Below are 22,746 nucleotides of genomic sequence, written 5' to 3' on the forward strand. Positions count from 1 at the left end.
AAGAATTTGAAGCTGTAATCATGGGAAAACCGAAATCGTCACAATTGGTTACACGATATGCAAGTGAAGCTAGTACCTTTGTTTCATCTTATCATCTGTGGCTAAAATGAAGTAACACAAGGTACGAAGAATCGGTGCGGCAGCACAAAGTGTTTAATAATTTAAAAAAACATAGACATGAATTTAAAATGTGCTATAATATTCGCCTGTGCAGATTAACTTGCTATCAGATAGAGGACTAGGTTAAGTTTGGTCTTCAATTAATTCGGTTGATCTTTAGTAAGACACTTAAAAATTTTTCGCAGAAGTTTGACTAAGGACGAGATTTGTAAAGAAATATTAGAAATATTTAGCTCCAACAACCTCCGGCATCACTAAAATTTTACCTAAATCAGTAAAGAACTCGCCATTTATCTTTCAGATCTTGTAGCTAGTAAGCTTTTCTTCGCGGCCAGGGAATAAAATAAGCTCCGAATAATTTCATTAGTACAGAAATAATTTTGAATAAATTGGACATAAACATCGCATAAACGAATTCCTGGTGAATTATAAGGTCTCATGAAATTCAGAAGCTTTGAAGAAGCACAATTTGACAAAGCACAAGCTTCGAAGAAGCCATTCTTTTAGAAGAACAATTTGAAGCTGTAATCATGGGAAAACCGAAACCGTCACAATTGGTTATACATTCTGATAAATTGGTAAGCAATGATGTACGTAGTCGCGAAGAGCGAATGGTTCTTCCGTAGGAAATGTTGAGATTAAAATTAATTAAAAACACAAAAAGTGGCGGTGAATTTCATTTTAAAAGAAACATTTTTAAAGCAAATTCGATTGAAAAACATAGATTTGACAGATTTAATTTGATAGTTTTTTTTTCTTCTTTTCAGGGAATCGAACGTAGTTTTTTTCTCAGTTAGTATATTTTAATATTTTAACAATATTCCTAATGAAATAACAATCAGATCAGTTACAAAATATTTGAATTACGAAATTTTGATTTTCCATCGAGCAGCATCAGCGAATAACGCCGTTCGACTCATTAAAAAAAAAAAAAACAAGAAAGTTGGTGCAGCCGCAGATTATGATAAGTCATGTTCAGTACAAATTACTGAAAATTTTCCTTTGTAGAATTAGGCAAGTTCTAGCCATAGCAATTTGTATCACAGTTAGCGGGTTGCGACTGGTGCGACAGCACGGAATTATTACTACTTTCATTCTAGAGTACTTGTGTTGGAATGATGAGTTATTCATGATCATTTCACTATTCTATTATAATTTACGCTTGTTCATTTGTGTGTTAATTTGTTTGCAGAAACCGTTTGCGGTATGTTAAATAAAAATGAAGAACCTAGCACAAGTTAATGACATCCTGCAACGCGTTAATTCAGCAGTATGGGAATTTAATACGAAAGACGACGAAGAAAGTGGCTACTAATGTAGAAGTCGTCTTTAGTTGGTATAAAGTTAAATTTTCCGGTTTTCAATCGAACTTGCAGGAAAGAAAAACTTTCCGCTTAAATACAACAATTTCAATTCTATATAATATTTTATATACAATTTTCTATACTAAAAGTTAGCCCAGCGTTACCCAAACAATAAAATAACTACAAGTCGAAAATTCCGCTATTGCAAACGCGGGTTTCGCTGGCCCAGCATGGAACTCTCATCTAATTCCAAAATTCAAATTCGAAGAAAAATTCAGTTTATATTATTGAATAATAATCTATTATTATTATTGACTTTTGAATTACATTTCAATATCCTAATTTGCTATATTACAATGCATCATAATTCAGCCACTAAGAATAAAATATAGTGATACGCACTTCAATAGCTCCCATATTTCCACAGCATGACGATCACAACAAACACACCAACAAACTTTCACAGCTATATAGAATATTTACTCTTGGTGACTCAACGTAATGCCTACGCCAAACGAATTAATAATTGCACTAACATTATCAGTAGTGAACGTAAGATAAATATAGAAGAGCTATAATACTTAAAATGCTAAAAACAAGATAAACCTTTGAATTGTGCCGTATTGAAGGATTACCTAGATTCATGTCCGACTAAGGTTGTGGAGAAAGGGTAATGCAAGACTGCACTAAGTGATAACTTGGCCACCTTGTTATAAGCCAGACGTAGCCCTGACCGAATCAATTTACACGGCGGCTGATACGATGAATCATCGAGGCTAGGAAGCTCCAGCAAATGCAGCTAATTTTTTCTTACAGTGGCCAAGCTAACTTTAAACATTACGCGATCTGTCGAACAGCTCGTTGTCTCCAACAGACGAGAATTAGTAACATGATAAAGAATGTTTTATTTTTTTTTTATTTAGCTGCAATAAATTGTAAGAACTAAAAATAAATTTATCTCAAGAAGTTACCAAGTGAATTCGTGCATCCAGATCGAACTGAGTGAAAATTTTCTTTCGATGAAAGAGTTTATCAATGTCTCCGTGCGAGCTCGGCGATATGGAATTTCTTCAACACTTAACCGAACAAGCAGACTTAACTATGTAGAAACACTTTTGGTCAACGTTCAGAATTTGGCGTAATGTTGGATGCTCCTTTTTCCCTGATTTGATGTGACATGCAGCTGTGAGCTAAATATTAAGCATTAGCTATTCAATTGGTAAAACATAATCTTACATCCATGTTCTGATACGCACAAAAATCCTTACCAAGATAAATGTTTGATAATTGGCAGATATGGGAAAGATGCTCCTAAGTTCGCGGGTGACTGCATGATGTCAGGTAACGTGGGTGACTGATGTCAGGTAACGTGGGTGACTGATGTCGGGTAACGTGGGTGACTGATGTCGGGTAACGTGGGTGACTGATGTCGGGTAACGTGGGTGACTGATGTCAGGTAACGTGGGTGACTGATGTCGGGTAACGTGGGTGACTGATGTCGGGTAACGCAAGGTCTACACAACAATGCACTGTTATCACACATGCTTGACGCGGCGCTCGTCAACAAGTGATCGTAACGAAGGCACATGACGCGTTCGAAGGAAGTCACAAGCAAGGTAGGTCATGAGGTCAAGGAAGCCTATGCTAAACAACTGTCACTGCCATGCATCTAGCGCCGCTAAATGACAATTCTTTAATGAAACCCTAACCGTGGATAAACTCAACTACCCATCTGTTCTCTACCAAAACTTTCGGTTCAACTGTCTTGCAATAGGCCTCGATGCGTGCAGTGATCGCATCTGCATTCGACTACCTATCGAACATTGGATAATGGCCAGCTGCTAGTACCTACCTGAGGTGAGGTCAAAGTAACCTTTCATAGAGAGAACCAAAACGAACACGTACTGAATAAATCTCAAACGATATATTGACCATATAATAATTTCAACTCGACCTATACATGCACACACAAGAATATAACTCGACTTGCCGAGTGAAAGAATACATGACGAATTTACAGAGACGGGATATGGTTATATTAGCAGAAAAATAAAAATCACTCGGACACAAAAATACCTCTATAGCGCTAATTCGACATAAATCCATTATTTCGACAGGTAAACATACGCGCAGAGAACAATAGATTAATTTATATTCGACTATTCGCTTACCTGGATCCTTCTTCCTCCAGCGCCGGATAGAACAGCGCTTAATCTTGTCTCTCTCAATCATTCTATTGGTGACCTCCTAGTCTTTTGGCTCGTAGCTTTGCCACCAGAAAATTTTCTGCTCTGAGTCGTGTGATTAAAGCAACACACTGGTGACTAATTATCTGGCTAATTTATAACGAAAGATAAAAGTGAATTTGTCGGAAATTAACGATTGCACAGTTCCTTGTATATTTTTACTTCAAATATTTCTGCTGCTGTTAAAAAAAAAACACTTTTCTTACGTTATCTCTAAAGTAGAGAGTGCACGAATCAACACGCTGGTTCAAAATTAATGAAAGACGAGAGAGGGAACAGGTGAATGAACAGTTTTTTTACTCAGGCAACCGAGACAACATGCGCAGTCGACGCTCATATGAAAACATTTCATTGAAGCGCCGTATCAACGTCAAGATGAAAAAAGTACGAGCGTCAATAGATTTGGTCTCCATAAACGAAAATAATCGATTAAATTGTATGAAATTCTATTGCGTACTCATGTAACACGACGGGTAAGTCCAAAATCAAGTCCAATGCAAATAAGCATAGAAAGTAAACTATTCACATTATTACAGTAACCATGTGTCAGCGCTCTTCAGTTTGATGAATGCCAAAAAAAAAATAAGTGAATAGTCTAAGCCATATGAACGTCAAGTCCATCTATGTCACAGAAGCATAACTCAAATTAATAGTTATAATTTATTCAGGAATCAAGTAGGTAGATAAACTATTTAAAACTTAATCCGAGGCGGCCAAAATAAGTACGGCATCAAGAGGACGAAGCCGATAAACAAGGCCCGCGCCCTTCAATACAATGCAATTCGTGCGCCACTCTGTCTCTACAGCTGCCATCGGCTATTACGGATTAGAACTAAAACATTTGGATCATAGAAGAGAAACTCAAAGTTACAATAATTTACTGATGATCGTCGTAGGATTTTTTTCTAAAGACAGACTCTCATCAACATCATTTCATTTTGGAAATTGGCAGTGATTTACTCAATATCCTGAGTACCGTGTATTTATCTATGTTTCATGTGCAAATTGTAATCGAATATCACTCAATCCATCAAATTGTTTGATATGCACAGTACCTACGACATGATTCACACGACATTGGTCTATACCGTAACAATTCATTACATAACTCTACAGAATTAGAGTTGGAATTTTTATCCAATCCAGATACAATATATGATATAGACATTAAGAAACTAGACAGACGCCCTCAACCATAATTAGATAGTCCAGCTTTTCAGCCTACAGGCAGCAATTTGCAGAAAATTTAATGCTAAATGGAGCTCTTTCAAGTGGAATAAATAGGCAACTTAAGTACCTTCAACGAAGAACTCTTGGAAGAAGGAAGTGAAAAACTACAAAACGGAACGTACCACCATCCACCACCGCGCCCAATGGCACACTGACGTTTTTGAGCTCAGCCACACGTAGTCACGTACGGAATGCCCGATGAATGGATGATAGAGAAGCAAAAAATATATATATAATTCATCTGTACATAGGCTGGATGCCGTTCGAGGGTTGCATACTTCTGTAAATATTTTGAACGCTAATTATTTAGGCTGCTATTACTGAACATAACGAATGTCTTCTAAACCCTTCAGCACCAACGTAAATATTAAGTTGACTTCGCCATTCGCCAAACTAGACTGGGTAATAATGCAGCTTATCATATTTACTCGAATGTTAATCATAAATAAAATATGCAAGTATCCGTCGTGGGACTTTTACGTCAAAGCTTACTTAAGTATTCAAATAAATTTTTTGTAGCGAAAAATTTTCCCAGTGTGTCTAGCACTTTGTGTTATTTAGCGCACCCGCTACGAAGTAATTTAACGAATATTACAACTTGATATTTTAGCATCAATTGTATAGTTACGAGCTGAACCGAAAAAGTTGTCTAGTTTTGCGACTAATTTCATAAGTTTTACATTTTATTCTTGCATCATTAAAAAATTTCTTGAGCAGGCAAAAAATTTAATGTTAGCCCGACACATATAATTTGATTTTCTAACGAAATAACGCATCCCAGTGAATGATATCTCAAATTTGAAAAAAATAGACCGATTACGTCAAAATGAATCTCAATTATTTCAGCTCTTCCATTTATTAATTATTAATGATTATTTCAGCTCTTCCATTTATTAATTATTAATGATTATTTCAGCTCTTCCATTCATTAATTATTAATGATTATTTCAGCTCTTCCATTTCTCTATCCGAGAATAATAACCTTGAGAAAGTACAAGATCTTTAGAGCAATGAACGCGGCTGAAAGAAAGACGCAAATAAGTGGCGGAAGACAGCACTTGGGAGGCGCATGTCGCATCATCCCGCCAGACGAGACAAATGAATGCTAAATTGCAGCGAACCAAACCTCTACTTTCACTTTGATACCTCAAAAATGCATTATTCAACGCCTTACTAATTACTAATTACAAGCGTGGAAACACGTGTATTACAACGCCTTATTAATTACACGTGTTTCCACGCTTCGTCATTCTAATATTCACTTATCATTCTAATGTTCAAGTTATACATGACTACTTAATTTTTGTTTTGACACTGAAACGCGACAAAAATTAATCAACCTTAACAACAGTCTTGAATTGTTTAATAAATATGAGGTGCGACATTTATTTCGATTAGCATTTCAATTTAACTGGAGATGACTGGAGCACTCCAGGCTAACTCAATGATATCAATTCAACCCAAAACATAATTGACTTTCATACGTTTTACTTTCTCTAATCGAAATTTTCCAATAATGAACATGATAACGCGCAATTGCTCTATAATATGACCACAATTAATCACAAATAGAACGGGAATGCCTGTTTTCAGTAAAACATTTTTGCAAGCAGCGGACGAGGTTGGTGTCTCAGCATAGCACGTGTCTCAGCATAGCGCGTGTCTCAGCATAGCGCGTGTCTCAGCATAGCACGTGTCTCAGCATAGCGCGTGTCTCAGCACGTGTCTCAGCATAGCGCGCGTCTCAGCATAGCGCGTGTCTCAGCATAGCGCATGTCAGTGCAGTGAGTCAGCACAGGGCCGGCGCGACGGAAGTGTGCTTGCAGGGAAAGCTCCTATAGCACCATGCTTCCAGATCAACCACTGTTAGAAGACATTTACAAACACAAAACTCATGTCCTTTTTAAATATTTTCTTCTCAATTTGACATTTTTTGATAAATGGTAAGGTAAAGTTTAATGAACTCAAATTCTAGTTCCACATACGGGAATTTCAATTCGCATAGCTTTAATAGCACTTTAACAGAGTTTAATTCAGTGCTACTGCAGCGTTAACTCTAGACTAATTTCGAACTTATTCATAATACTTACGCTTATTTTCCCAACAACCAGCGTAGGGAGCGTAATCTTAAATGATACGGATGGAAACCAAGTTTAGACACAGAAAATGTCTAAAAAAAGTTTTTTGATATGAATTCGACAATGCAAAACAAATCCTGACCAAAGTCGAGTTCTCAAAATCAGGCTGCAAACATCGAAATATACAATACAATTGATTACGAAGTACTCATTGCAATTAATGTGAATAATAGCAAATAAAGCAGACTAGAAATGCGATAAGCATTCCGTAAATTCAGAGCACAGTGACCTATAATTGAATGGGATGTTGTAACACGAATGGGAAACATTTATTGGATACAAAACTGTTTGGATAAAAGTTTACAAGAAAAATGTCCTCATAATTCGTTCCCATACAATAGTAAGAAACGATTCAGGAACCGCGCTGGCTTATGAGGTACCATTCTAACTTTTTTCACATAATCCACTTTTCTAACTGAAATATTCCGTGATGATTATTATTATATTTCGCTAATGAGCTTTAGGGTCAGCTAATATTTTGACGAAAACAGAATTTGTACATTTACTTACTCTTCGATTTATCATCATAATTAAGTGTGTACTGGAATGAGAATTCTTCGAGCCTATTAACGAGCCACAGAGTGAGCTCAACTCAGTACACGAGCAGGGATTAAACACTAACCTGGCTTGGAGTGTTAATAAAGGAAGTGCAGGAAGACGCGGCTAAAAGCCTTAGCAAACACTAGTAAGAGAGGCATAGGTAGTGAAAGGAATACTGGCGCCTATATTGACACGGTAGCGCAAGATCAAACAACGCTTCCTTCAGTGCGACTGCTTCGTTGCCGCTGACCAAACACGAGAGGACAAATTCATGAATGAAAGCAGCGAAGTTAATGTATGATATACACTACTGATATCAAGTTAGAAAAAATGCTGAATTATTTGTGATGCAAGAGTTATTTATGCATTCGCAGAGTCGCATAAAATTGTTCAAGTGGAAGGTATTTGGAGAGCTTCATGATGTCAACTATCATTGGGAGATCCAAAGAGCTGTGGCTCACGGCAACATAAACTTGGAATCGAAAGTGTATTCGTAAACAGTCCCGACACATTACACGAAAAATTGCAGTCAAAACTCAACGATCTGATATGCGTCTCATAGTGTAGCAGAAAGTACTAAATATATAAAGTATAATAGTATACGTATGTAGTATAATAAAGTACAAGTATAAATTATCGATTGATTTTTAGTGCCGTCAAGAAACAACGAATACTATAACTACGGATCAAGTTTATAGAACAACAAACCGAGAATTATATCCATCAGGCTCTGGAATTATTCAAACAAAAGAAGGTCCTTCAACGTACATCAGGTTAACAGGTGAATTTAAAGCCCTATTTTCGTTAACGCAAGCACAATCAACGCACAAGCACGCCGCTATAAGCCGCTACGCAAAGCTGGCGCATGCGACAAGCGCGCAGCTCTGAATTACCCTCTTTTAGCTGCGAACTTTCACAAGCGGCCGAGAATGCGACTGCATGTGGGCGGATATGCGGGTCACACGTACGGAAAAACTGCTGAAAAATGCCTTGAAACGACCTACAAAATTAGGGGATGTTTAATGGAGGATAGAATGGAATAGCAGCACCAATGCAAGGCCATGCTCTACTTCCGCATCAGCCAAGAGTTTAAACTAACATTACAAGTTGAACAGTTGTAGTTAATCTAGTTAATGTTAATTGGTAATAAAAAAGGTAGTTAATGATAACTAGCTGTCGTTGAGCATATTATCGATACAGAATAATAAGCAATTAAATAACTAGGAACCAATCAGTTCAACCCAATCGAAGTAAATAGTCAATCAGTAAATTATACTGTTTATTTGCATCACTACCAAGCTTATTTACAAAGAAAATATTGCACTAGTCATTTCATTTATCACGACAAAATTCTATTTCTACAACAATTAATAAAGTGCAACCAAGTTTTTATGGCATCTCTCAAATGTCTTGGTTCATCGTTTAAATTGAACATCCAATTGAATGATGTATTAGCAATGGATGTAATGAATTGACTTCATAACTTCAAAGTCAGCCTTCACACAATCGAAAAACACAATGCAATAAATAACGCACATTTTGGCCCTACGTAATTAATTTGTTTTCCATTGCTTAACTAATAGAAATTGATTAATTGATAAAAACGTTTGCAGGCTGTAACTTTAAAAGTTTATTCTCACATATTTATAACGAACAGGACAAAAAAAGGCACACGATAGTCGCTAAGATAATTTCTTACATAAGGAAGACGGCCATCAGGTCGTGACTAGACAGCACTCCCAACACACGCGCCAGTCTATACCTACTAGCGCAGACGCCACAAAAATGCATATCTCGCCTGATGAACACGCGCGTTCAGACCAAAAAAATATTTACTTGCTAAAGACTGGATCATAGTAACCGACTGAACTGAAATAGAGAAACGTTTTGCCAAATCGGTATGGATAATAAACAGGTCTTCTAAGAAAAATAAGTTTAATGTCTCACGAAAATGAGCTTTTCCTCTCCTCCATCTCTATGAAAAAGCGCGTGATCTGCATCATGGAACAACAAGATGAAAATTTGCACATTGTTTAGAAAAACCAAGTCATTGGATTAACGCTGAGAAAAGCAAAGTTAGTGAGGTTCGCTTTCACGAAAATGCTTGTGTTTAATGCTTGATGTGCAAAGATCAATGAATATTTAGTCCCTCATAATAATACAGATGATGCGGAAAAAAACTCAGAAGGTATCGAGAATTTCTTGAATTAAGAAATAGGTATCGCTCGACTTAGTTTTGCCAAAGATTCAAATTTAGCCACTTCCGCCCCTGCGGAACTCCCTCCTCTGATCGTCAGCGCTAGTTCAACATGAAATCACATAAAAAGACCTAATCGCCCACGTAACTAACTCTTACACTTGCCAACAATGCTTTTCGTACCTGGAATGAGAAATCAATTCAGTATTGAGGAGCGCCACGCGCGGAAGCAAGCATGGCAGTCCGACTCACAAGGCAGCGCCGAGACCCGCCTTGTTGCTCGGCCTACACTACAGTGATGATGGATGTGCTGCATCATACGGGGTGCATACCGAATACCGTCCCTACACTACAGTGATGATGGATGTGCTGCATCATACGGGGTGTATACCGTCCTACACTAACAGTGATGATGGATGTGCTGCATCATACGGGGTGTATACCGGCCTACACTATAGTGATGATGTATGTGCTGCATCATACGGGGTGTATACCGTCCTAGAAAGAACACGGCATACGCTCATTAATGAGTATCTCAAGTCTAAACTTTGAATATTCAATATGCGAGTATGATATAACCAACACATCGAATGTTCACATTCAGAGAACTCGACACTATCAGAAAACACCGCACGAGAACACGCAAAAAAGTACGAACACGTGAACATGGCTCGACCAGGTTTTGAGTTGCCCAAAATCATTTCAGTAAGCAAAAAAAAAAATATAATTGCGAGGTCTACTAAGTTCAATACATTCCGGGAAATGGAACTACATGCACACCCAACAAAAGAAATCATTTACAAAAATAAAAGGACTACTCAAAATTCGGCATTGTTACATGAAAGATCACTTTATGTTGATGATTGATCTTGAATTGGTAAATCGCTAAACTTTAAGGACAATTTCAAAACTGTTAAGTTTGAGCAACATCAGTTTTCTCTGGTGGGGGACGTAAGCATAGAAAACTTTGACGTCAGACGGGATACTACACTAAAATAGAAAGACAATCTAACTTCCATCTAGGAAATGCGATTGTGCAAACTCGGCTAGACTGTGATTCACGCAACATAATCCAAAAATGAATACGTAACGGTAATAACAATTTTTAGTGTCGTCCGTGTACTTGTGTGAAAGCATAATTTATTAGTATTTGGCTAGCGTCTTTTATTGTGGAACAAAGAATTCTCTTGACGACCGCGTTAGTGAGTCACGAGGTGGCCTCGAGGCCCTCGAATTCCTTGTCTGATTCGCGATAACAATTTGCTTCAATTTCTGTTAAGCATTACCGAATATACCATCCGTCGCCTTGCATGCTGCTGATTTCTCAATGCGCATCGGCAGTTTTCGTGCACTTAAAATTTGAAAGTCTCAAGATACGCGAAATACAGGCAACAAGCTGCATGAAGAGAAGAAAAGTTGAAGGCAAACCGCGATACAGACGAAAAGAAGGCATTTCTTTCACACCTCATCCCTTCATCATCGCCGAACAACGCAAACCATAGATATATGCCACCATCGCCATACCTGACGATTAAAAGATCCTAAAAGCTTAATTAGAAGTGTTTTAGACATTAGAATGGTATCTTGTAACTTGATGGCTCTTCATTGGCATCTTGGGTGTCTTGATTATCTTGGGTATCTTGGAGTTTTCTTAGTGAGTGAATTAGGAGTGTTTAAGAAATTAAGAGAATTTCAATCCATAGCATTTAAATTTCACTAAACAAAATCCTAAAGAACAAGCAATGGCTAGAAGAATTTCGCAGCTGGGGCAGGCATTCCGCCCGTCGCCCACACACTTGCCCTAACAACGCCTCTTTCGCCCACGCTCGTCCATGGGGATACGGACGCGGGCCTCCGTCTTCGCAAAAAAAAAAAAAAAATTAATAAATGCCGTCCTGCTCTTGATTGCCAAGACAAATGCGTCGTGAAACAGCTCCATAGAATGAATATTAATGCTGTTAATGAAAATTTCTGATAAATATTATTGGTAAATTATCGGGGATATTAAGAACACCAAAAAACGGGTCGACATTTGAGAATTTTTCAACAATTAAATCAACAGATTACCCTGCACCCAAAATCATCATTGCAGAACTAGATACCATACGTCGAGCAGGAAAATAGAATAATCAGCAGATTTGAAAGTAACTTGAGCACAAGATTGCTCCAGTAACTAAAAAAGCTTCACATAATGTTAAGATAATTGAAATTATTTCGAGATATACACGCTTCTAAATAATAGGATTGCCAAACATCAGCGAAAAATTGCTAAAATCCATCATTATTTGAGAACAGTTAAAGTCATAAGTGCCTACTGTACTATGTGTCAAGTTTAAAGCAGCTGAATTTAACCACTAAAAAACAATGGCGTTTTTTCGGTGGAATGCGAACTTCTGTAGCTAAATTAACGACGTGAGACAGGGATCATAAAAATTGTGTAATGAGAAACCGAAGTCAAAACTGGATGAAAAAAGTATAGCATTAGATTTATACGACGGATAACAATGTTTTGAGACTCGGCAGCCGTAAGAATCACAATAATAGCTAGAAACATCCATCATTGAGTATTGTTTACACCATTCATGTTTTATGTGATTTAAAACGGCTCTTCACAATTAATGCGTACATGAGTGAAAAAATAGACTTCAAAGGCATAAACTTACCTTTGACGTCATCACGAACTGCTTGCACATAACCTGCCTATACTTTGACAAGGAAAAAATTTGTACCAGAAAAAAGTTAATGGCATAAAAAGTATGCTAAATTGTCAACATTGACACACTCTAAATTTTGGGAGAAGACAAGAGTACAAAAATAGGCATTGAAAAATCTAAGTAACACGAATGCAAGTTTGATTACCAGATTAATAACAAACGGACATCAGAGCTGACCATGAAATACTTAGACACAACAAACGCTGGCCACTAACTACAACTAATAACGCGAACAACAATACAACACACCAGCATGCACGTGAATGGCATAATTAACTCAAATAAATAGGAATATAAGAGCAACTTGCAACATTTATGCAGTCCCTCTACATACGAGTACAATTACGATGATGCGTAAGGGGCCAGGTATACACAAAGGACTTACTTGTTGGTGGCTAGGCGGCAATCATTGAACTACACAATTTGTATTATTAAAAACACCAAACACAGACAATGATTATAAATCTAAAAGTTTTATAATAAAAACAACCATAGCGGAGGGAAAGAGATACTACAATAATGCTCCACGCTCAAGACACGCCCAGTAATCAGCAATAATAATCAAGACGATGAATGCCAACAGCTTTACACGTAAAAGAAAATAAAATGTTTAGGGCAGTAATGACGATTTATTCTGATAAACCGATTTTTAACACATATTTGAAGGGAGACTATGATTGACGAGGTGCTTAATAAGCTATTAAGAAGCTTGGTTCGGACAGATTATTTATTCTTGAGTACTTTATATCCCAGGAATGAACATTGTTAGCTCGCGGTTGCTTGCTTTTATACTGCATTTTGTATGAATAATTAACTACTCAAACTCATAAAAAATTAATTGAACGTAGTAAAAATAATGTTAAAAACACTAAGTGATCAGATGAAGAAAAATTCAATCAAATGCCAAATTGAAATTAGATTTTGGAAGAGGAGTATATAGTATTTTAAATTATTAGCCGTTCAAGATTACGAGAAAAGATCGGACGTACCGCAGTGAAAGTACAACTAGTATTATTATATTACTGAACCAGCATTGGTAATCAGTGAAATCGCTTCAATCGATAATAACTACAAATGAGTGCCAGATTGTTGCCAGTTTCCACGCATCTTTTCTCTTCGAGAACGACAGAAGAATACGAGATAACTTTACACTTGCGGCCAGCGTTATATGTGTGGGTCGATAAAATGGCGACCTCTGATCCCAACGATCAGGGAGTGGTTAGAGTTCTAGTTCTCGTTTAACAATCACAGCAGAGAAGAATGCAAGGCTCTTTGGTAATACATACGAGCTCAGGTCAAACACAATCCAGCATGAATAACCTTGATCTCAGCAACAGTAAATCAGTTGCGTGCTTAGTTAGGCGAGGTTCAGCAGAGCACCGACTTGCTATAGGCAAACCAAATTTTAAATAGAATTCCGCACAGGAAAATTATTGCTATTACTTCATCATTTATCTCGAATAAATCATTATCTATTCAATTGTAACAATAGGTCTATTTATTCTACTGTTAACCGTTAATTGGGATTTTTGAATCATTTGAAATGAGGCTACTAACAGCAGTCAAACAGTTAAGCTATCAAATTAATAAACAGAGCAAACTTATCTGCCATAATTATCTTCCAGCACCGTCAATCATTGTCAATTTCAACAGAAATATTCTTATTCGCTTCAACATTCTATACCAGATTTTATTTGAATCGACCTGTAAAGTCTCACAAAAATGCGATTTTTCGCCCTAGACCTATTTCACGAGGCATTCTTATCTCGCAAATTTTCTAGGAAAGAGAAAATGGGCTTTCAGATATGAATGGATGATTATTTCTAATAAGGAATGCGGTATGGTAAGCCTCACCTGAATGGTATCGGGACTCATTCCTGGTAACTCGTCGGTGCTGCCGCCGCCGTTTAGAGGCGGACAAATTGGCGGCGGCGGTGGCGGTGGCGGAGAGTTCACTGCTAATCGAAGCCTTGGAGTCGTTGAGACTAACAACTCCTGTGTCGCCACCTACAGTTTGTGTTGTGGCGTCAGGGGCGTAATGAGGTGACAGTGAAAATGTTTAAATGAGTTGTGGTTTGCGGGGTCAAGTGAGAAGGGCTTGCTTGGAGTGAGTGTAATAATGTGTGGCATGGTTTTAGGGAAAGCAAAGATCGTGAGAGAAGAAGGTGAAAATAGTCAAAATAGTCCAGATTTTCTGAGTACAATGTTCGATGTCATGGATCATCATAAATTTTCGGCAAAATTTTCAGATTGATGGCATGGATCATCACAAATATTCACCAAAATTTTCAGGATGTAAGCCGGCATTGAGTAAGGACTCAATTTTGAATAGATAGTGCATCAGTGTTGAAATAAAGTTGAAAGATATATTTGCATCAACGAATATACGTGGTGGTGAAACGTATCCATGAAGTTGAAGGCGTCCATAATAAGTAAGCATATTTTGGTTGTGAATGATAAAGGAAAGCATTGAGTAAGAGAAAATAGTGGTGGGTATAGAATGGATGTGTGGTGACACGAGGAGGGGAGATGAGGGGCAGACAAAGAAAAATCATTGGCAAAATAAATATAAGACGATAAATTAAAAAAGGCATCATCCATCATCACCCCACACATACCCAACAAATAGTGATACACTACAACAAAGGTTTGGAAAAAATCGTATAAATCACAAAAAAAATAAATGATTCACCAGGTACAGAAAAAAATCTTACGACAATTTATAGAAAAAAACAGATAGAAAAATTTTGGGAAAATCCTACAAATCACAAATAAATAAATGATGCACCAGGTACAGAAAAAAAATCTTACGACACTTAAGAAAAAAATGGGTCAAAATCTTAAAAATGATGTGCCTGAATTTCGGGTTGCTATAGTTGCAGGAGCGACATGGCACACAATGAGATTTTATCGTTGGATGATAATACATTATTGTATGTTCTCTATCCGTTAATTAAACTGGGAATCACAGACTGCTATATCATTAATTTCTACGCGAATGTTGTACGGCTTGACATAAACGAATACTCAAGTACCGGTATACTTTAAGTAATACCAAGATACTTTGAAGAGTAGACGAAATACGAGATGATGCGTTGAACAGATGAACTCATTACCTTTGAGACAGTAATCCTTCAGGAATTAATAACAATTGGCATCTAAAGACAAAATACTATACCGAATAGAACGAAACAACGCCAGACAACACAGCTTCAATATCAATAAAATAATCACGAATTTGGGCTTTTAGGAACAACATTTAAGTGTTGCACACTCATGCATAAAAACTGTTCGTGCACACGTCATGCACATGCAAAAATATTGCGCAGACTAAAATGTTTCAGAAAATGTTTATTAATGCTGAGAAAAACAAAGTTGCTCGAGTTTCTAGATGAGTCTCACTTTACTGTAAGAGAAGAGGAACTCCTGAGCACTTGAACCTTTAAAATGGCACAAGCCCAAAACTTTTAGTGAATTGAACGCCGAATTAAAGAGGCCTGTCCAAAAACTGAACAGGACACGTATTTGCACATACGACACAATAATAATGATGGAACTTAGCTATTTACAAGATTGATCTCCTAATTGGAAATTTGCAAAGTTTGTCTCAGCACAACTGTCGACATTCTCAAGGTTTATGACCAACATTATAAGAAACTGTTCCATGCAAATTACAGTGGCAGGCGAAGACTACCCGGAAAAGTTACCATCTATCTTCAAAAGGAAGGTTCATGCAAAATTGCTAAAAATACAGGCTGGTTCATTGGGTGTCCAAGCTAATTTGGATCCATTGTCTCCGGTTGTGCAGGAGAAACAACAACCACAGGATAACAGGTACGTGCCCAGTGAAAATTTACAGACGCGGCAGCTTCTGCTTTGGATTACCAGAAGCTGGGGCGACTCTAAATTTTGTTAGGGTGTGAGCTGGCAGTAGTAGAGGGCACAACACATGAGGTACCTGAGAGGTAGCGCTGCTCATGTGAGGTCACACTTCGGTTCTGAGGTCTTCGAGGGCGACCTCCTCCTCCGGAGTCGGCCCCCCGCCTCGAGCGAGGCAGGGGGGCTGGCTGAGCCCCAACTCCTGAGGCTGAGCCCGCTGCATGCAAGGCAATATGAACCCACGCAGCGTTATAGGGGGTTAGTAAAGCGTTATGTTAGGATTACTTCAAGGCATTGTACAGCGTCACATGTTAGTTGTGCATATGAGTTGTTAGAGTTTTTGAGAGCGTTACAATGCATTGCTAAAGTGGTTATAGGTGTGAAAAGCAGGAGATGTAATTTGTTTTAGGTGTTTTAATTGGTAGTCTTGAGTTATGTACAGGTATTCGACAACTTTTCATTAAGCCCAAGCTCACAGTGACATTCGGTGTGATTCAGACATTCGGTATTATCACACTCACAGTCATACAGAATATGTTAACGAGATATACGCTTATGAACACCACATAAACGACTGTAAAAAAGGAGACTGTGAAAAAAGAAAGAAATTTCTCACATGATCCGACTTTTCAAATGTTTAATTAATTCTAACACAGTTAACAGTTCCAATAGAACTTATGTCTTACCATGGAATGCATGGATTGAAAAGATATTGAAGGATAAAAGAAACTACTAAAAATACAATACTATAGACTTGAGTCGCCAATAATATCACAACATAGAACGAGATGAAAAAAATGAATAATCACCAGAGTTTGGCCCGGGCATCAAGACTCGACTATTCGAAAATCAAAAGAGACCCATCAGACTAAAACATGACAAAATAATTCGATATTGCTTACATCATTAGGAAACAGAACCTTTTTTTTACAAAACGCATCACGTCATCAAGAAGTGCATAATAACGACTTAAAAAACTCATAAGAATCAGAACATCAGTGAATAAATATACTAATTTGAAAACTCCTCAGAGCATCAGTCCATTCATCCACAAAACTTGAAATCATCGCGGTATCAGAGGCAAGCTTGCGATTTCCTGTAGAGCGCCGCACAAAGAGAAGCCTCGGGGCCAGATATAGCTCGATGGCAACATAAATGAGTCTTTCATCTCTTGAAGAACTTGCTTTGGTTAATAAGTGTAAGTTTTACGAAAAATGAAAAAAAATTACCACTTTCGTTATTTATAAGTCTAAGTTTTATGAAAAAATGTAAAAAAATACCATAGTTAATGGCTAATGTTTTGTCGCTAAAGCCTCGACGTGGGTTAGTTGCAAGTGACGAGTTTCAACAATTAATTAATTGGCAGTTGCTGCTTCCAACTGTGGAGCATCAATACCTAAGCTTTGAATTTAACTACCCCAAGAGATTCGATTTCAATCTACTAATAACATTTATTTAATCGAAATAATCCAACAAAAGCTTTAACAGTATAAACTGACAAGGTACAACGCTGCACCTCATCACATCACGCATATAAGTCATCATTCTAGTAATACTTAGCTTTCTTTTAGGGATTTGATAGTATATATTCCTCCAATAATGAGAATTTTTCGAAAGTGTTATTCAAGAAATATTTAAAACTCGTAAATCAAAACATGAAACCGGAAGTGTTACAATAGAAGTAAAGTTTGAACGAATGCGCCAGGTGAGACTGCCGGTAAGTTTAGGCATCGTTTACGATCAGTGAACACAAGGCGGTGCCAACGGCACAGTGTTAGTATACTGACGTCTCCAGAAGCCTCGCCATACCGAAGCGCAAGCACATGTGTCAGCTCGTTTTCAGTTTTGACCGTGAACAGGCACACACTCAAGGGTTGAACTTTCTATCCTTCACTGCACGATTACATTCTCATCAATGTTATAATCTTGACTTATTTTGCCGTGAAAATTATATTCAATATTACGATAGCTTAACCCTCTACCGCCTGACATGAGTAATCGGAGCAATATTGTCACAAGCCTACTTCACAAGAAGGATCCGTTCTAGTGAGCGCAAAATGACTTGCACTGATGGTTGCCGTCACGTACCTACTACAACTTTAAAATGTTCTCTGTTGAGTACCAACGTCCTCAGGTTGCTATAACACTCAATAGTTTACGTATTATTCAAGTTGAAAGTTATGTTCCTGGAGAGTGACATACCTACGGCGGTAGGAGGTTAGAGTGCTAGACCGTCATTTGAAGCGGCCTTGCTTTGATGTGGCGTTCGCTATTGTCTCAGCAAACTAGTCGTCATAACTAAGATTGAGCCCCGGTTCAGCGAATACTTGGATGAAGATTGTTGAAAGAGTAAGGTCATGAGCAGTCAAGAGTTAAATTTACTGTAATTTGAGGAAGGTGGGCGAAATGACTTTATTTCCGATGCACAACCGTAATCTGTTCCAATAAGTATAAGATCGCATCGCTACCCATTTTGTTGACGAAGGTGCAAGAATTAGCAGGATACTCTATTCTATTCCTACTTTTTAACTACCTTGTTTGAATTAAGTTTCCGAAATGGGCGACACTCAATTCATTAACATTTCAGCTTGAACAAACAGGTTCATCACGTTAGCGAAAATGCAACACCAAACTAACTATGGTTCCTATTTAACGCGATGTCAACTGATATTACACGATTCACAACATTAAATCCATCTCAGTATCTCGCCAAAGCTTTACTGCATTCCAATAGGGCTAGAATTGCGAATATATACAGGGATAAAATCACCAATATAATATACTGTATTGCAATAGGGATAGAATCCCGATGCACAAGACATCACTATAGGAAATGCCACAACAGAAACAAGAAGGGATCTCAGCCGATCCTCAAGATAACGTATATAGGGGTGATATTCAGCCCAGCTCGTAGACTAGTATAAGAGCTCTAGGCCATCCGCACAACAAAATTGTATGAAATTATCCTGATATTGCACCCATGGTCATAGACGTGCCATGGGTTGCCAGCAACGATTGTGGGTGCGGCACTCTTGCCGTCATTTTTATTCACGGTTTGCTCTCATTGTTTATTGAATTCATGTAACATTTTCGAACTAAACAAAACATTTAACAGCAAATTATTGAAATTTATTTGTAAATCACCGATAACGAACTAACAGCCAATAGCACCTGATAAGCCACACCTAATTTGATTCGAATATGATGAATTTCCGTGCATGATTGTGCATTAAAATACACAATACAATTGCACTGAAGCGCGATTTAACTTTTAATTTTACGCACCGTAATGAGACACTATTAAGCACTGATAATTAATTAATTAATATTTGGGTTGTTTAGATAGGACAAAGTGCGACAATAATCGGAAGTCGCGTTCACATCCAGTTTATACCGTAATATTTGCATGATGCGAGAAACATCGGACAAATTCGTGTTGCTAAGTAAATTAAAAACAGAGTTCAATGGAAGAAAATGTTTAATGTCTACAATTATTACGGAACCAAGAAGCTAGCAGATTGCACCCAAGCCATAAAAACGAAACCAAACTAATGAAACATAGAAATAAATCGAGACAGGTGCTTGAAGAGAGAGAAAATGAGACGAAAAATTATAATAATTTTATCAAAAAACAACAGAACAAAAATTAAAAGATATGCGATACCCCAAACCAAATGAGTTGGATAATTCACACCAAGCATTAAAATTGTAGTAACTTACTTGTAATTTGCACCAATAATTCGATAAAAAAATACCCAATACCATAACGGAAGGAACAATTCGATAGATATTTAGGGAGAACCGAAAATAAGTAAAAATCTGTTCGACCGACCGCAAGCGAACTACAGTGAACATTGCTAGGAATACAACAAATTTGAACTTTAACTTTTAACAAACTTTAACGATAGTAACTAATGCTTTCAAAATCAAATAAAATGAAATCCAGAAATGAGGAAAAATGGATACCTCTTTCCAATATTTAATTAGGTTATTCAGAAAACGCTGTGGTAAATCACAAATAACCGCACACATCATATTAACTACGATTAACCTCATTTCATGAAAGTTCTGTCCGCGCGACAAAAATCTACTCTAACCGACCATCAAGACAATATTAGCAGATACAACCGAAGAAAATAATGCTGTTCATGACCGACTATAGACAGAGATAGTCAGATTTTTTTAGAAGGATTGCAGGGACGATGCGGATCACGCCGAATTTCCAACACTTCAACATTCCCAACAATTTCCGACACTGCAGTAAGGCTGATTTAATAAGGTTGATAATTAATAATAAGCTAGGAACCCACCAGAGCCAGAGTCCTTCTGAGCGTAGGGCTGCAGCAACCGAGTACGCTTCTTCTCGTAGCCCTTCTGTGTGATGTCGCCTGCAACATACAAAATGCATGCGTTAATACAATGATAACGTTATTTTCACGCACTGCAGTAGCACGATGATTTTATGAAATATAAACTAAATTAACTACATGGTGTGTGTGATGTCGCCTGCAACATACAAAATGTAAATGCTATTACAATGATTACGTTATTTTCACGCACTGTAGTCGCACTAAAATAAAAAAAACTTAAAGCTAAATAAACAATTAAATGATTACGTTATTTTCACGCACTGCAGTAGCAGTAAGATATTTTCAATAAAAACTAAAAAAAAAAAACAATTAAATGATCACGTTATTTCAGGCACTGCAGTAGCACGATAATTTTTTAAAATAAAAACGAAATAAATAATTAAATGATTACGTTATTTTCCCGCACTGCAGTAGCACGATGATTATATGAAATAAAAACTGAATAAACAATTAAATGATTACGTTATTTTCACGCACTGCAGTAGCACTATGATTTTTTAAATAAAAACTAAATAAACAATTAAATGATTACGGTATTTCACGCACTGCAGTAGCACTATGATTTTTTAAATAAAAACTAAATAAACAATTAAATGATTACGTTATTTTCACGCACTGCAGCATCACGATGATTTTTTTAAATAAAAACTAAATAAACTACATTGTTGCCAAACACTTGCAACCACGTAGACCTCAACACAAACTTTACAAACTATTAAATGAATAGTTTTCCATAACATAGAAAAAATATTTGTTCATTACATGAGAATAATGGGATACGGAGGAATCGAAAGAAAAATGGCAATGTATATCATTACGAATTAATGATTGATGAAGGCAGATGAGCTGTTCCAATTTCAAACAAGTTCAAGCCCAGAAAATAGAAAAAAAGGCAATTTACATCATAATACAATGAATTGTGTAACTATATCATGGATATTTGTTGTGATCATTTGACCCGAGTACATATCTGATCGCATTCTCTCAAAATGAATCAATTAATGTCATTGTCGAACAAATCTCTTATTACGCTTGAATATGCAATATTGATAATTAAATGTCACGGAGTGTCGCATGAGAATAGATATCTTTGTTGATGTCAAGGTAAAGCACAAGACTGTATTGTGATTACCCTCAGGTTTAATGTTCTTCCAGTGAATATCATAACAGAGATAATGACAGCATCGTTCATATCTCGGGGAGTTTTATCATTCAACTTGAATTTATTGAATCTTAAAGCAGCAATTCATTAGTCGCTAACACTTGCAACTTGGCATCATATTCTATTGGAATAATTTCCTTCACTACATAATATAAGTCAATTTCACTATAAACCATACAAATATGACGGTCATGACGGTGAAATTTATGCACTGATAATTCAATGAAAAGCGGAATTGAGGAGGGGATCAGCGACAAAAGTAACTTTATTTGTGTCTGATGAACAACGATTTTCAAGAACTCTCTACGATTTACACCAAAGTCTCGTCACTATGTCGTTGAAACATAGATGCTTATCATATTAAATAGAAAAGAGTATAAAATGTGTGTGCAATTTATTACTTTGATGTTAAACCGAAACAAACAATTACTACGAAATAAGATCAGCGTAGACGGTGCCAGAAGCTTAGTTAGGTCGATTATAGATGTAGAATTTGAGCCACGAGCATCCATATGGTACCAATAACTATGGCAAAATCATCAATGTAAGAATAACACTTTATTTCATTAGCAGTAGTGCAAACACAGCTCGCACCTTAGGATTTATGCGAGTACTAATACTGATGACGACAAAATAGAATAAGATGATCAACTGAATCTCGTTAAAAATATCGCAATTTAACTTTTTAATTGCATGTGGTTCTAGGAAAGAAAAAAAAATACACATTCAAACACATGTAAAGACATATGGGAGAGTAGAAACAGTTAAGTAGCTATAGTAGCTATACACGTTCACTTATGAAGTCATACGTATAGAGCACGTTAAGAGAAGCATGTGTGTGCACGG

The 22,746-nt window shown here is 37.0% G+C and overlaps 1 protein-coding gene across 8 annotated transcripts in view; it reads right to left on the reverse strand.

The window, feature by feature from the left end:
• The window catches only part of LOC108666937 (disco-interacting protein 2 homolog C), a 224,650-nt gene that overhangs the window by 43,024 nt on the left and 158,880 nt on the right, over window positions 1–22,746 (reverse strand). For 4 of the 8 annotated variants that reach the window (XM_047882316.1, XM_047882314.1, XM_047882312.1 and 1 more), the window contains exons 2-3: window positions 20,679–20,756; window positions 14,344–14,496 (exon numbers count right to left, since the gene is read on the reverse strand). In XM_047882316.1, coding sequence (XP_047738272.1) covers window positions 14,344–14,496; window positions 20,679–20,756 — 231 coding nt within the window. Of the gene's footprint in view, window positions 1–3,595; window positions 3,847–14,343; window positions 14,497–16,447; window positions 16,586–20,678; window positions 20,757–22,746 lie in introns of those variants that run through there. The other 4 variants (XM_047882313.1, XM_047882318.1, XM_047882315.1 and 1 more) reach the window with 3 other exon arrangements.

Source organism: Hyalella azteca, unplaced genomic scaffold (genome assembly GCF_000764305.2).
Source record: "Hyalella azteca isolate HAZT.00-mixed unplaced genomic scaffold, Hazt_2.0.2 contig10174, whole genome shotgun sequence".
In the NCBI taxonomy this organism is placed as follows: domain Eukaryota; kingdom Metazoa; phylum Arthropoda; class Malacostraca; order Amphipoda; family Hyalellidae; genus Hyalella; species Hyalella azteca.